Source organism: Oryx dammah, unplaced genomic scaffold, assembly GCF_014754425.2.
Source record: "Oryx dammah isolate SB20612 unplaced genomic scaffold, SCBI_Odam_1.1 HiC_scaffold_23, whole genome shotgun sequence".
Taxonomy (NCBI): Eukaryota; Metazoa; Chordata; class Mammalia; order Artiodactyla; family Bovidae; genus Oryx; species Oryx dammah.
The window spans coordinates 70886612-70902530 of NW_024070207.1; the positions used below are offsets into that span (position 1 = coordinate 70886612).

Here is a 15919-nt window from a genome sequence, read left to right on the forward strand (position 1 = left end):
TAAAAAACTTGGGGTTAACTGTTTAAGGCCCTGTGTACCATGCTTTGGTTTCCCAAGTTGCTCAGTGGTAAAGAATCTGCCTGCCAATGCAAGAGACCCAGGAGATGTGGGTTCAACCCCTGGATCGGGAAGATCCCCCTAGAGAAAGAGATGGCAACTCACTCTGTATTGTTGCTTGAAAATTCCATGGAAAGAGGAGCCTGGTGGGCTACAGCCCATGGGGTCGCAAAAGTCAGACACGACTTAGCGATTGAGCACACATGAACATACCATGCTAAGTAGTTTGGAGTTTGGAGTTTAGTCTATAGTCAATAGAAAGCCACTCAAGATAAATAATAAAGAAAGTTTCAAATAGCAGGAAGATAGATTGGATGGAGGAGAAAATTAAGATGGGGCTTCCCCTGTGGCTCAGTGATAAAGAATCCACTTACCAATGCAGGAGACACAGGTTTGCTGCCTGGACCAGGAAGATCCCACATGCTGCAGAGCAGCTAAGCCCATGTGCCACAACTATTGAGCCTGTGCAGTAGAACCTAAGAGCCACAACTGCTGCAGCCCTCGCACCCTAGAGCCCATGTTCTGTAACAAGAGAAGCCACTGCAATGAGAAGTCTGTGCACTGCAACTAGAGAGAAGCCCCCATTCTCTGCAAGAAGAGAAAAGCCTGCACAGCAGCAAAGACCCAGCACAGCCAAAAATAAATAAATAAAAAAAAATTTTTTTTAAAGACAGAGGACTAGTTAGAAGTTTAGTAAAAATACTTTAGGCAAGAAATGATGTAGAATTTATGTAAGGCAGTTGTCTTGAGGATAAAAAAAAGAGTTGCTAGAGATAATTGAGAAGTAAAATATGAAAGATCTTTATGTAAAATTTAGCAATTCTCTGAACATTTTTGAATTCTTAAAAATCTCAACTTTGGTTAAAGGAGAGGCTTAGACAGAAGCTGATTGCAACTTAGAGGATAGTAGCAGAGGAGCTCCACAGACCCTTTCCCCAGCAAAATAACCATAAATGGTGAAAAATAATTTTAGAAAACCAAACATTTAAAGTCACTGGAAATTGTCCTAAGGGTACACAGCAAGTGGAGAAACATTTATTCAAAGATATCTAAATCTTAGCAGTAAGAAAGTATAGCATTTGGGCCACAATCTATTCCTTCCCCTGCCCCAAACTCACCATGACAGAAGCACTATTTGAAGTGAATGCAACCAGGAATACAAGGCTCCCTCCCCGCTCCCCACCCCAGCTCTCAGTCTAAAGCTGTGATATCTCAGATTACCAGCACTTCTTACTCTCCCCAGCTCTGTGTTGCAAAATTTCTAATCCAGCCAAGAATGACTTAGAGGTTTAGAACTCCCTTCCTACCCCCTAGTCCCACTAATGGAGTGGATTCTTAACCACAGGCAGAGCAGACCAAGAATACTAGGCCTGACCCACCTTTCTAGTAGCATGGATAGTGGGGCAGGCCATAAGAACGGAAAACTCCATAGCTCCTCCCAAGAGAACTGATTTTGGGAACAGAATGTGGAGAAGTTCAAGACTAAGGGCACTCTAGGAAACAATGAAGATTTTGGTTCTAAGAAATTAAGAGGATAACTCAATACAAGCAATAAGCTATCCTGTAGACTAGCTAGCCGTTTTAACAGAGAACCAAGGAAAGAGAGAACTAAAACGAGCCCTCCTAGGATTAGAACAACTGTCAAAGACTGGCATCAAAGACTACATGAAATGGGACCTGAAATTAATTGAATGAAACGGTCAACAATTTATGCCTCAGGGCCTTGTACAATATAATAGAACAATTAATTGACAGTTAGTGGAGATTAACATCTGATACCAACAGAGACAGATCACAGATCCCTTCTCAGCTTTATGGCTAAGATCAAGTGTAATGAATCACAGAAAGAGACAAGTTGCTAAAGCTAAAACCACTATCTTCCTGGGGTGACAGTGTACATATCCAGGGCAGCACCCTCTGAGGAACAACAGGGGCTGCATACTACAGAGTAAATAACTTTCACTGAAATAATCCGTGTCACTAAACAAATAAACAGGTAAACAATTCCCATAAGGGAAAGTATCAATATCTATATATTATCTATAATATCTGGTTTTCAGTAAAAATTTATGAGGCATGCAAAGAACCGGGAAAGCCTGAGCCAACAGCAGAAAAAGCAGGTGGTAAAAGCTCCCTTTGAGAGGAAGTATATGTTGAATTTAGGGAAAAAAGACTTCAAAGCAGTTACTATAAAAGTGTTCAGAAAGCTGAAGAACACCATGCTTAAAGAAATAAAGGAATATATGATTATTGCATTTTATCAAATAGAGAATTTCAAAAAGAGATAAAAATGAACCAAATGGAAAGTTGAAAAATATAGTAACTGAAATGAAAGACTCATTTTGTTGTTGTTTAGTCACTAAGTAATGTCCAACTCTTTTCAACCCCATTGACTGTAGCCCACCAGATTCCTCTGTCCATGGAATTTCCCAGGCAAGAATACTGGAGTGGGTTGCCATTTCCTACTCTAGGGGTCTTCCTGACCCAGGGATTGAACCCACATCTCCTGCTTGGAAGGTGGATTTTTGCCACTGAGCCACCTGGGAAACCCAAAAGACTCACTCAGTTCAGTTCAGTTCAATCGTTCAGTCATCTCTGACTCTTTGAAACCCCATGGACTGCAGCACACCAGGCTTCCCTGTCCATCACCAACTCCCAGAGCTTGCTTAAACTCATGTCCATCAAGTCATTGATGCCATCCAACCATCTCATCCTCTGTCATCCCCTTTTCCTCCCACCTTCAATCTTTCCCAGCATCAGGGTCTTTTCCAGTGTGTCAGTTCTTCATGTCAGGTGGCCAAAGTATTGGAGCTTCAGCTTCAGCATCAGTCCTTCCAATGAATATTCAGGACTGATTTCCTTTAGGATTGACTGGTTGGATCTCCTTGCAGTCCAAGGGACTCTCAAGAGTCTTCTCCAACACCACAGTTCAAAAGCATCAATTCTTTGGCACTCAGCTTTCTTTATAGTCCAACTCTCACATCCATACATGACTACTGGAAAAATCATAGCTTTGACTATATGGACCTCAGTAGAGAGACTCAATCGATTTGAGCTGGCAGAGGGGAAAATCAGCATACTTGAAGACAGATCAACAGAGATTATGTTGTTTGAAGAGCAGGAAAAAATAAAGCAAAATGAATAAAACCCCAGAGAAATGTAGGACACCAACCGCTACCAACTCATGTGTAATAAGAAAAGAGTAAGGAGAAGAAAACATGTTTAAAGAAATAATGGGACTTCCCTGGTTAAGAATCTGCCTGCCAATGCAAGGTACACAGGTTCTATCCACAAAGTTTCTACATGCTGTGGGGTAACTAGGCCCATGTGCTGCAACTACAGAGCCCATGTTCTAGAGCCTGAGAGCCACAAGTACTAAGCCCATGTACCTAGAGCCCATGCTCCGCAACAAGAGAGGCCACCACAATGAGAAGCCCATGCACCACAACTATGGGGTAGCCCCTGCTTTCTGCAACTAGAGAAAGCCCCCACATAGCAATGAAGACCCAGCATAGCCAAAAAAATAAAATCAATCATTATTGAAATAAAAGAAAGAATGGATGAAAACACCCCAAATTTAGTGCAAAACATTAATCTACATATCCAAGAAGCTCAAATATTTCCAGGTAGAATAAACCAAGATTCATATCCAGAAACATCACAGTAAAAAAGTTAAAAGCTAAAAACAAACATCTTGAGAGCAATATGAGAAAAATAACTTGTTATGTATGTGAAAGTCACTCAGTTGTGTCTGACTCTTTGTGACCCCATGACTGTAGCCTGCCAGGCTCCTCTGTCCATGGAATTCTCCAGGCCAAGAATACTGGAGCATTCCCTTCTCCAGGGGATCTTCCCAACCCAGAGATCAAACCCAAGTATCCCACACTACAAGCAGATTCTTTACCATCTGAGCCACCATAAAGGGAACCCAAAGAAGATTATCTGCTGACTTCTTTTCTGAAAAACAGTAGAGGCCAGAAGACAGTGGAGTGATATGTTTAAAAGGCTAAAGAAAGGAAGTATACCAAGAATCTTATAACTATCTTTCAAAAAAAAAACTGAGATAAAGACATTCCCAGATAAATAGTGAGAGAATTTGTTGCTAATAGACCTATGTTAGGTGCTTAGTTGCTTCAGTCGTGTCCAACTCTTTGCAAACTTAAGGGCTGTAGCCTGCCAGGCTCCTCTGTCCATGGGATTCTCTAAGCAAGAATACTGGAGTGGGTTGCCATATCCTCCCCAGGAGATCTTCCCAACCCAGGGATTGAACACACTCATGTCTCCTGCATTGGCAGACGAGTTCTTTACCACTAGCACTGCCTGGGAAGCCCAGACCTACTTTACAAGAAATACTAAAAGAAGTTCTTTATATTAAAATCAGGTGACCAAAAGCAGTAGCTAGAATCTACACACACACACACACACACACAAAACCAGACCACTGGTAAAAATAATTATAAAATATGGTATAATTACATATTTCTTTTTTCTTATCTTAACTGACCTAAATGAGTTTGAGCAAGCTCTGGAAGTTGGTAATGGACAGGGAAGCCATTTTTACAAAGAAGACAGCTGGAATGTGCACAAGAATTGCATTGAATCTATAGATCAATTTGGGGGATGTTGCTATCTTAACTGGAGAAAGCAATGGCACCCCACTCCAGTACTCTTGCCTGGAAAATCCCATGGATGGAGAAGCCTGGTGTGCTGCAGTCCATGGGGTCACAAAGAGTCAGACATGACTGAGCGACTGAACTGAACTGACCTAAAAATCAGTTGTATAAAACTTGTTTTATACAATAACTTGTATTGTTGTGCTTATAGCATATAAAAATGTAAATATATTTGATAATATCAGAACCAAGGAGGTGGGTGGGAGCAAAGCTATATTGAATTAAGAAAAAGATAACCAAATCATAACTCAACTCCACAGGAACAAATGAAGAGAATGAGAGATGGTAAATTAGAAAGACATCCTATGTTCATGGATTAGAACACTTACTGTTAAGATAGCTGCTACTGCTACTACTGCTAAGTCATTTCAGTCGTGTCCGACTCTGTGCGACCCCATAGACGGCAGCCTACCAGGCTCCCCCATCCCTGGGATTCTCCAGGCAAGAACACTGGAGTGGGTTGCCATTTTCTTCTCCAATGCATGAAAATGAAAAGTGAAAGTGAAGTCGCTCAGTCGTGTCCAACTCTTCACGACCCCATGGACTGCAGCCTACCAGGCTCCTCCATCCATGGGATTTTCCTGGCAAGAGTACTGGAGTGGAGTGCCATTGCTTTCTCCAGTTAAGATAGCAACATTCCCCAAATTGATCTATAGATTCATTGCAATTCTTGTGCACATTCCAGCTGTCTTTTTTGTAAAAAATGACAAGCTGTTTCTAAAATGTATATGGAAATCCAAAGGACCCAGAATGGTCAAAAGAATTTTGAAAAAGAAGAACAAAGTTAGAGGACTCACACTTTCTGATTTCAAAACTTACTTCCACAGGTATACACGTGTTCCCCATCCTGAACCCCCTCTGAAACATAGTAACAGAAACATCAATAAACAGAGCTCTTGTTAAGTGAAAAACTTACTTCCAAATATTGTGATACTGGCATAAGGATAGACACATAGAATAACAGAATAAAACTGAGAGTCCAGAAGCAACACAAGGTCAGTTGATTTTTGACAAGGATGCCAAGATAGTTCAATGGGGAAAGAATGATGCTGGGAAAACTGAACATCCACATGCAAAAGAATGAAATTGGACTTCTCTACCATAGACAAAAACTAACACAAAATGAATCATAGACTTAAATGTATGAAGGAAAACTGTAAAACGTTTTAATCCAGTAGAATACTGCAGAATACTGCAGAATGGGTGGCATAAAGAACAGGAATTTATTTTCTCAGAATTCTGGAGGCTAAAAGTCCAAGATCAAGGTGTCAGCAGTGCTGGTTTCTGATGAATCCTCTCACCTTGGCTTGCAGACAGCCACCTTCCCTGCTATGTCTTCATATGGCCTTTTCTCTGTGTGTGTGCACTCCTGATGTCTCCTTTCATAAGTATACCAATCCCTATTGTATAAGGGACCCACCCTTATGACCTCATTTAACATGAATTACCTCCTTAAACCTTAGACTTCCCTGGTGGCTCAGACGGTAAAGCGTCTGCCTACAATGTCAGAGACCGGGTTCAATCCCTGGGTTGGGAAGATCTCCTGGAGAAGGAAATGGCAACCCACTCCAGTATTCTTGCCTGGAAAATCCATGGATGGAGGAGCCTGGTAGGCTATAGTCCATGGGGTCACAAAGAGTCAGAGACGACTGAGCAACTTCACTTCACTTCACCTCCTTAAAAGCCTCACTTCTAAATACAGTCACATTGGGGGTTAGAGCTTCAACATATGAATTTTATGGGGGAAATTTTGAGTTTATAACAAACATTTAGAGAAAAATATAGGATTAAACCTTCCTCACCTTGAGTTAGGCCCTGTTAGATATAACACCAAAAGTATAAGCAAATAAAGGAAAAATAAATTGAAATTTGTCAACTTAAGATAAACTTGTGTTTAACGACTGTTGGGCTTCAAAGGACCGTTTCAATAAAGTGAAAAAATACCCACAATATGATAGGAAATATTTGCAAATCATATATCTGGTAAGAAACTTGTATCTAGAGTATGTAAAGAACTCTCACAACTCAACAGCAAAAAGATAACCTAATTTGAGATGGGCCAAGAATCTGAATTGACATTTCTCCAAAGATATTCACATGACCAATAAATACACGAAAAACTGCTGAACATCTTTAGTCACTAGGGAAATGAAGATGCAGACCATAATGAGATACCATATCACACCCTCTGGGATGGCTGTAATCAAAAAGACAGAAAATAAATGTTTTTGAAGATATGGAGAAGTTGGAACCTTCATATGTTGCTGACGGAAATGTAAAATAGTACAGCCACTTTGTAAAAGAGTCTGGCAACTCTCATAAGGTTAAACAGAGTTGCCATATGATCTAGCAGTTTCATTCTTAGGTATATACTCAGGAAAAATGAAAACATGTTCACTCAAAAGCTTGTGCACATGCATGAATGTTCATAGCAGCATTGTTCGTAATAGTCAAAAAATAGAAACAACCTAAATGTATATCAACTACTCATTGGATAAATAAAATGTGATATACCTGCACAATTGAATGGTTTTAGCAATAAAAAGAAATGAAGTACTGATACATGCTTCAACATGGATTAACCTTGAAAACATTATGCTAAGTGAAAGAACCCAAACATAACAAGTCACATATTGTATGATTGCATTTATAAGAATAGTATGACAAATCTATAGAGATATAATGTACATGAGTGATTGCTTGGCTGGGGGTGGGTACGGAATGATGGGACAAGTGTTGAAGGGAAATGGGGAGTGACTACTATGGATACAAGATTTCTTTGGAGGAATGGTGAAAATGTTCTAAAATTGATTATGGTAATGGTTGCAGAACTCTGCGAACCCTAAAACCCACTAAATTATTTACTTGAAATTGGGTAAATTATATGGTATGTGAAGAAGATCTCAATGTTACTGTTTTTAAAAATAAGAGAGAGAGAGGCTTAATTTTAGGCAAGTGCAAATCAGTCTGTGGAGTAGACCACAGGGTCAGCCTCATTTCTAGATATTTTAGTATGCTTTACGCAGCACTGACATCTTTGGCCTTACCCAAGCCCTACTTCATTTCACCTGTATATCTCACCTCTGCACCCTCTTTTCTACAAGCAGTGCCTTGGCTCCATAGAAGGGACAGGAACCAGATGTTATGTATGGTCTTGCTTCAAGAGACAGGTCCTCTCCTGTGCTTAACAGGGTTGTTTAAGATCATTCAATAAATAATTATTGAACATCTACTATTCAAAATATTATTTACTATCATTCAAACTAGACTGTGAGATACTTTTAGGGGCTATATGAGATGTTCTGGGGGACTACAAATATGAATAAGATTTCTTCAAATTCAGGTAAAGATTTATCTGTGGTACAAAGTAAAAACTAAGTTCATAAGAGCAAGAAAAATAAAATTCTGTGAAGCACAGAAGAGGGGAATCAATGAGAACATCACAAGAGGAGACAGCATTTGAACTGGGCCTTGAAAGAACAGTTAGGATTTCAAGATAAGGAGAAAGCTGTGTAAACAGAATATCATGAGCAAAAGGACAAATGGTAGATGTGTGTCATTTATATGGTATAGTGACTAGTTAGCGTGACATGAGTCTGAGATTGTCAAAACCGGTTTCACACTTACTGCCTTATCTCAATTTATGTTCAAGTACCTTGGCACACAAAGCTGACAAAATAAAGCTATGAAGCTGATATCAAATATTACTGCCTCTCTTTTTTTCCTCTCTATCCAAGAGGTTAAGGTGGGTCAGTACTGCTACAAGAAAGACCCTTTGCTCCCCATGCTGCCCTGTGCTGTGGTTACTGTTCTGACAGAGCCCTGAGTTTGCAATCTGATGATCTGAATCATATAGTCATTTTTAATTTTAAACTTGAGTTCTGTGATTTAAAATATTTGTCAATAGATCAAAGATTTAAATGTGAAAAAAAAAAGAAACTGAAAGCACTAGAAGCATTCATGGGATAAAGCTTTTTAATAAAAGCTTCTGAGAAAAAAAAATATACTGTAAGCAAAATGGAACTTCAGACAAACTGGGAAAAATACTTGCAACACATATAATGGGCAAAAGTCCAATTTCTTTAATATTTATTAACATATTAATAACAGAAAGATGGGCAATTCAATATAAATTGAAGGATATGAAAATACAAAAAGTTCATAGGAAAAGAAATATAGCTGGTTTATAAACATAAGACTCACAACCTTACTCAAAATAAAAGAGCTACAAATTAAAATGCAAGGATATTCTATCTCTGATCCATTAGAATAGTAAAGATCAAAAACTTGTATTAAAGCCTGTGTTTACAAACATGTTGGAAATAGGCAGGCAGTGCTGGTTGGTATGTAAACTGTGGAATTTCTTTGCAGAATAACATGGGGATGACTATCATCATTTAATGTACATGTGGTGAAATGTTTAGAGAGAGGAGTACCAATGTTTGTAGCTTACTTAGAAATGTATCCAAAATTGGAAGGACTGTTAGATGGATATAAAATGATTTAAAAGTATAGTAAAATGTTAATGGTTGAGTCCAGATGGTGTGTAAAATCTGCAGGTGCCACTATAAAATTCTTTCCTTTTTTGTTTGAAAATATTCAAAATAAAATGTTGGGAAAAGTAATATGCATGAATATGTGACTCAGTAGTTAGGAATTTACCTTGATATACTGGTGCATATGCACAAAGATATATAAACACACAGATATTCATTGCAGCATTGATAGTAGTGATGAAAGATTAGATACAACCCAAATGTCTTTCATTAGGGAACTGGTTATACAAATAGCTTTTCAGCGGAATGCTATGTAGTCATTTTTTTTTTAATGAGGCAGATATATTTGTCTCCAAGTTGTATATTAAAAAAGTAAGGTGTGGCATAATATACTACTCTTTGCATAATTTTTATATATGCATAATATATCTCTGATAGGATACAGAGGAAACTGGTTAAGATTGGTTTCTTCTAGAGAGGAAGCTTGGCAGGGTGGGAGTAATGTGATCCTGATTGGGAGAAAAACTGTGTAATTGTTGGTATTTCCCTTGATAGCCAGGAAAGGAAAGGAGTTAGTTTTTAAACAAAAATGGATCATGTTATACACACTTGGAAGCAGTATAGTATCTTGGTTAGGAACTCAGTCTCTGAAATGAAACAAAAGTTGACAGTCAGTTGAGTCCTGTTTCCACTAGGTATCAGTTTCATGACTTTAGACAAATATTTAACTTCTGTAAGCCTCAGGCAGAAAACAGAGGTAACCACCTCTTAGAGTTGTTATGAAAATTGAATGTATAATTCATGTAAAATATTTTATTTATAAGCTCTTTTTGTATAGTTCAAATTTAGATTATCATTTTTACTCTCCATAATATGGTTTTGGGTTCTTAAAATCATAATCTTCACCCACTTATTATTTAGACTCCCTCCAAGCCTTCTTTAAAATGTTTATCTTTCTTTTTCCAGATGCCTAGGTTTATACATTTAAACACAACACCAATTAGTTACCTATAGAATTAGAAGTCTGAGAACTTTCATTAAAACAAATATCAATCAAAATTCTTCCATTTTAAAACATGCTGGTGTCTCACTTAGTTGAAAACTAGCCTAGGACTGATTTGTGGTATTATTTTTATGTTTTAGAAATCAAAGTGCTTCTTGATTCCTAAGCAGAAGTAGGACTCTTTGGGAGTAAGGGGGTCAGTTAGTCACTATGGCTGCCTTTAAAGCCTGTAGGGATAATTAACTAGCTCTATACCTTTATTCCCTTTTTCCTCAGGACTTCATATTATCCACAGCCTAGATGAAGTTAATTTCATACAGAACCTTGTGTTTTACATTGAAGCTGCATATAAAACTGCTGTAAGTACTCATTTTGGAATGAATTTTAAACATGTGATGTTTTAAATATACTGAACAACCTATTCCTTCTCCTAAGGCTGCCCCTCATAGTGAACCAATCTATAATGCTTCTGGCAGAAGTTGCCTTCAGCCTCTTTCATTACTAAGCTCTGTCATCCTTCTAGTGTTTATGGTTAAATGGGAGTAGGATAGCTAAGGAGTATTACCGGTCAGTTAGCTACTTAGACATAAAGTTTAGTCGTGTGTTTAATATCATCTGTAGACATTGATTCAGTGCTTACTATACAAAAATAATTAATCTTTTTTACAACTACCATATGAGATAGGTTTTAATTAAATCATTTTTAATGAGGTCATAATATATTTAACATTTCTGTCAGAAATTACTATTCTTCATTGCACGATGCTCATTGTGTTGAAAATGGCTGTTATATATAGTTCAGTGTTTTACTTGTTTAATTGTTTTGGTTTGATTAGTTGTTTTTTCAGGTGTGAGGGAAAATCTGGAGCCTGTCCCTCCTTATTTACCAGAAGTGAAGTGAAAGTCGCTCAGTCGTGTCTGACTCTTTGCGACCCCATGGACTATAGCTCACCAGGCTCCTCTGTCCATGGAATTCTCTAGGCAAGAATACTGGAGTGGGTAGCCATTCCCTTCTCCAGGGAAGGGTAATTCTAATGTAGATATATGTGGTGCAAACAGATATTATTTGTTGCAGATTTTTGTTTTCTGATACCATAAGCCTGCTGTGATGCAGGGTAAAAACCAGGGTTTTCTGACCTCTGTTGCAGCCAAGGTTGCAGCAGTAGAATTAATGATATTTGTGCCTTCTCCTACTCTAATATTTGCTGCACAAACCAGGGTAGAGCTGGGTTAAGGGGCAGATGAGACTCACTATGGGATAAATATGGCTTACCTTTCTGAAACTTCATCTTTTGACTCAGAGATTTGACATTAAAAGTAACTTAAAAGTAACTTAAGGTAAACACCAAAATAAGTACAAGTGTGTGTGTGCATGTGCAAGCATATGTGTGCATATGAGTATTTCCAAGTTCTGTTCAATGAGAGAGCATAGAAGCCTGACACCACAGTGGCAATGAGCACTGGTACTCAGGTCTTGAATATAACTATCATTCTCTAATAAAAAGAATGAGAACTCCTTGTAAAAGTGGTTGATTCCAGGACTGGGGCAGGGAAAATACAAGATGAGACTATACTTGAGCATCTTATAATGACAGAAAGTGAGGAAGTGTTTTTAAAAATGGAGCATGTTAAAAGAACACAGGAGCCAATCTAGAAGAACTCCCAATGACCAGAGCTGGAACAATTTGAGCAAAATAAATAATGGTAACATTTTATTACAACCCAGAGGATAAGCTAAATATCTGTAAGTTATACTGATATAAATAAATAGCTGAGTAAAAAAGTGAGGGAGAAAGGATAGCACTTCCTTAGAGAAGGACTGCAATTAATGAGTGTATAGGTAATAAAGGAACTAGAAAATCACCATTGAAACACCACTATAATTGTTGCAGGGATAATTCACTGATGGATGCTAAATTAGTGGATGGATATTCAAGGAGAAACAAGATATTTGCACAGTCATAAAGTGTATCTCTGAAGGTATATATTAATTACAGGCATATCTCGTTTCACTGTTTCACTCTCTTGCACTTAGCAGTTACTTGTGATGTTTACAAATTGAAGGTTTGTGACAACACTATGTCAAGCAAGCCTATTGGTGCAATTTTTTGAACAACATTTACTCATTTCATGTTTCTGTCACATTCTGGTAATTCTTGCAGTATGTCAAATCCTCCACCAGCAAAAAGATTTTGACTCACCCAAGTCTCAGATAATTGTTAGCATTTTCTAGCAATAAGATATTTTTAAATTAAGGTATGTACATTGTTTTTTTAGACTTAATACTATTGCACATTTAATAGACTACAGTGTAGTATAAATATAACTTTTTTTTGATTTTTAATATAAATTTATTTATTTTAATTGGAAGTTAATTACTTTACAATATAACTTTTATATGTACTGGGAAACCAAAAAGTCATATGATTTGCTTTAATGCAATATTTGCTTTATCACTGTGGTCTATAACTGAATCCACAATATCTCCAAAGGATGCTTGCAATTAGTATAATAATATAATAGGAAAATGGTAACGGTAGAATGGAGAAACTCTGTAGACACTACCTTAACCAAGTGATGAAGGTTAATGTTACAAGTAATAAGACATCAACATTGTGTACCCCTGACATGATGCACTAAGAAGGAGCATAATGTTTGTAGAATTCTAGTATTCTTGCCAAAAATGCATAACCTCAGTCTAATCAAGAGAAGACATCAAGGAAACCCAAACGGAGGGAAATCTATTAAATATATGACCATTAATCTTCAGAAAGTGTCAAGGTATAAAAGACAAGGCTTGAGAAACTGTAACTGGAAGAGATTTAAGGAGGCATGACAAATGCAGCATGGTATTCTGGATTGCATCCTGGAGTATAGTAAGGCTATCAGTGGAAAAACTGGTGAAATCCTATGAAAGTCCATAATTCGGTTACTAATATTTTATTCATGTAAATTTCACTTTGACAATTGTACTATGGTTATGTCAAGTGTTACCATTAAGGGAAGCTGAGTGAAAAGTGTATAGGAACTCACTACTATTTTTGAAACTTCTCTGTTAATCTAAAGTTATTTGGAAATGAACAGTTTTTAAAAAGTAATTTTAAATGTTTTCTTTGTATTATCGAGGAGCTGTATAGCACTATGGTTAAGAATGTAGGCTTTGGAGAACTTGGACTCTAATTTTAGCCCTGTCATTCATTAACTATGTGATCTTGAGTGAGTTGCTTAACCTCTCTTTGCACCTCAGTTTTGTCATTTATAAAATGTAAGGATTAAGGATGATAATAGTGTAAAGTGCATAAGTAAGTTCTTGGTACATTGTCATTGCCAATTGAGAATAAAATTAGAATGGATATTTAAGATAAAATATTTGGGATGATGTTTAGGCTCTGTTTCTTAGACCCCCTAGATATCCGCTTTGATGAAAAATTTTGATAAGCACCTCTTTAGATGAACTAAGTTACAGTTCTTAGCCATCAAAGTATCTTCTAACTTCTTGGAGTCCCCAATAGAACTGAAAGCTACTGGGGAAATAGTTATAGGGGGAACTCAACTCCTTGGCCTCTCTTTAATAAGCATTGTGGGCAAACATATGTATGGCAAGTTAGCTAATATTTGTGCCTTTTATTCAAGGGTTGTATATCTAGTAAGCATTTAGTAGTGGTGACTTGCTAATGCTGTGTTGGTTATTTTATGCCAGGACTTCGGGATATGGGAACGTGGAGACAAGACCAATCAAGGAATCTCAGAATTGAATGCCAGTTCAGTTGGAATGGCAAAGGTAAAATTTTCCTCACTCTGCTTTTACCAAGTGTGTGATAAGTCTCATACACATTTGCCATAGATAAAGCCTTAACATGAATGTGGACTGTCATCAAATTAATTGATCTTTTAAACCATAGGCAGTGTCCAGAGTCTCCCATATAATTATGGGCATGTAGGTAAAGACTTCTTTCATAAGCTCTAGATTTGTATGTACAACTGCTTTTTTTAATATAAAATTATTTATTTTAATTGGAGGCTAATTACTTTACAATATTGTATTGGTTTTGCCTTTTGTAGCATATCTCTATTTACATATCCCACAAGGACCTCATAAAACATGTCTTAAACTAAATCATCTCTACCACAACAAAAACAAACAAAAGGAGGCTTATTTTCCCTTCCACACACCAAGTTGACAAAGCTTGATATTAGGAAACCATCTCTCAGTTCTCCATCCCACTCACTCTCCTGCATCCCCATACTGTTATCTTCATCATCATCATTATTTTCCACTTGGCTTCATCGTTTCCTTCCTACTGCTACTGCCTTAATTTTAGCTTTTATCTCTGAAAGCAGCAAGAAGGCATAAAACTGGATAGCAGGAATAGGATCAAACATATCCATTATAATGATAAATATACATGACTTAATTTGTTTCTCCTACCTAAAAGCAAAGACACAGGTTGATTTAAAAAACAAAGAAAGGAAATTCAGTCTATACCTATACCACTTCTAAGAGCTCTAAGACAGCAAATTGCCACAGACAAATTTAGATCAGAAAGATGGACAAAGTCTGGCCAAAATAAACAAAAAAGAGTACAGGTGACTATGAATTCAAATGAAGTACAATTTAAAGCCAAAAGTATTACATGGAACAAAGGGGACAAAGAGGGTCAAGATAGAATGAGAAAGTCTGGCCTGAAATATAGTTTCAATTAATACAGAGCAAAATGTATTAAAAATACAAGGTAAAACAGAAACAGTTATAAGGGGACAGCTTAACACTGAGAGGCAATGACAGATAAGATAAAACCAAAAATAAGATTATAGAAAATTTAAACTATATAATTAATGTGGTTTAATAAATTTATATGTAATTTTGTCCTTATAAAATATGCATTCCCTGGGTAAATGTTTTTCTTTTTAATGTATTTTTGATTACCAAAATGATACAGATATTGAGCTTATTTTTAAAAATTAAATCATACTCTAATTTACCTCTATTAAACCTGATTTTTTAAATACAGCAGCCTCAAATTTTACTGAACAACATAACCAAGCATCTTCTTTCATACAAATAATCTAATTCAATGTTTTCAGTTGCTATACAAATTTAATAATTACTCTATTGATAATGCTTTAGTGAGGATCTTTGTACATACATCCTGGTGAACCTGCATGAATATTTTTGTAGGATAGATTCCTAAAAGTGAAACTATTGGGTTAAGGGATGTACACTTTAAAACTGCCCTCCAAAACAATTTCCACCAGTTTACATTTTCCCCATTCATATATGATGGATATGGGCTTCCCTGGTGGCTCAGACAGTAAAGCATCTGCCTGCAATGCAGGAGACCTGGGTTTGATCTCTGGATAGGAAGCATCCCCTGGAGGAGGAAAGGGCAACCCACTCCAGTAATCTTGCCTGGAAAATTCCATGGACGGAGGAGCCTGATAGGCTACAGTCCATGGGATCACAAAGAGTCGGACGTGACTGAGCAACTTCATATGATGGATATATGCCATCATGTGCCATCTGTATCATTTTCTTCAAACCCTCACTAATTCTGAATATTATCAATATTTCTGAATAATTTGATTTAAAAATTTTTAACCACTGAAACATTTTTCTACATTTTATTTTGAAATCATTTCAGACTTGGGGAAACTTGTAAGGACTGTGCAAAGAATTCCCATATACCCTT

At 37.1% G+C, this 15919-nt stretch overlaps 1 protein-coding gene across 6 annotated transcripts in view; it reads left to right on the plus strand.

The window, feature by feature from the left end:
• Positions 1-15919, plus strand: part of PHKA1 (phosphorylase kinase regulatory subunit alpha 1) — a 158659-nt gene that overhangs the window by 12747 nt on the left and 129993 nt on the right. For all 6 annotated transcript variants that reach the window (XM_040265681.1, XM_040265682.1, XM_040265683.1 and 3 more), the window contains exons 5-6: positions 10506-10588; positions 13930-14010. In XM_040265681.1, the coding sequence (XP_040121615.1) occupies positions 10506-10588; positions 13930-14010 (164 nt within the window). The remainder of the gene's footprint in view (positions 1-10505; positions 10589-13929; positions 14011-15919) is intronic.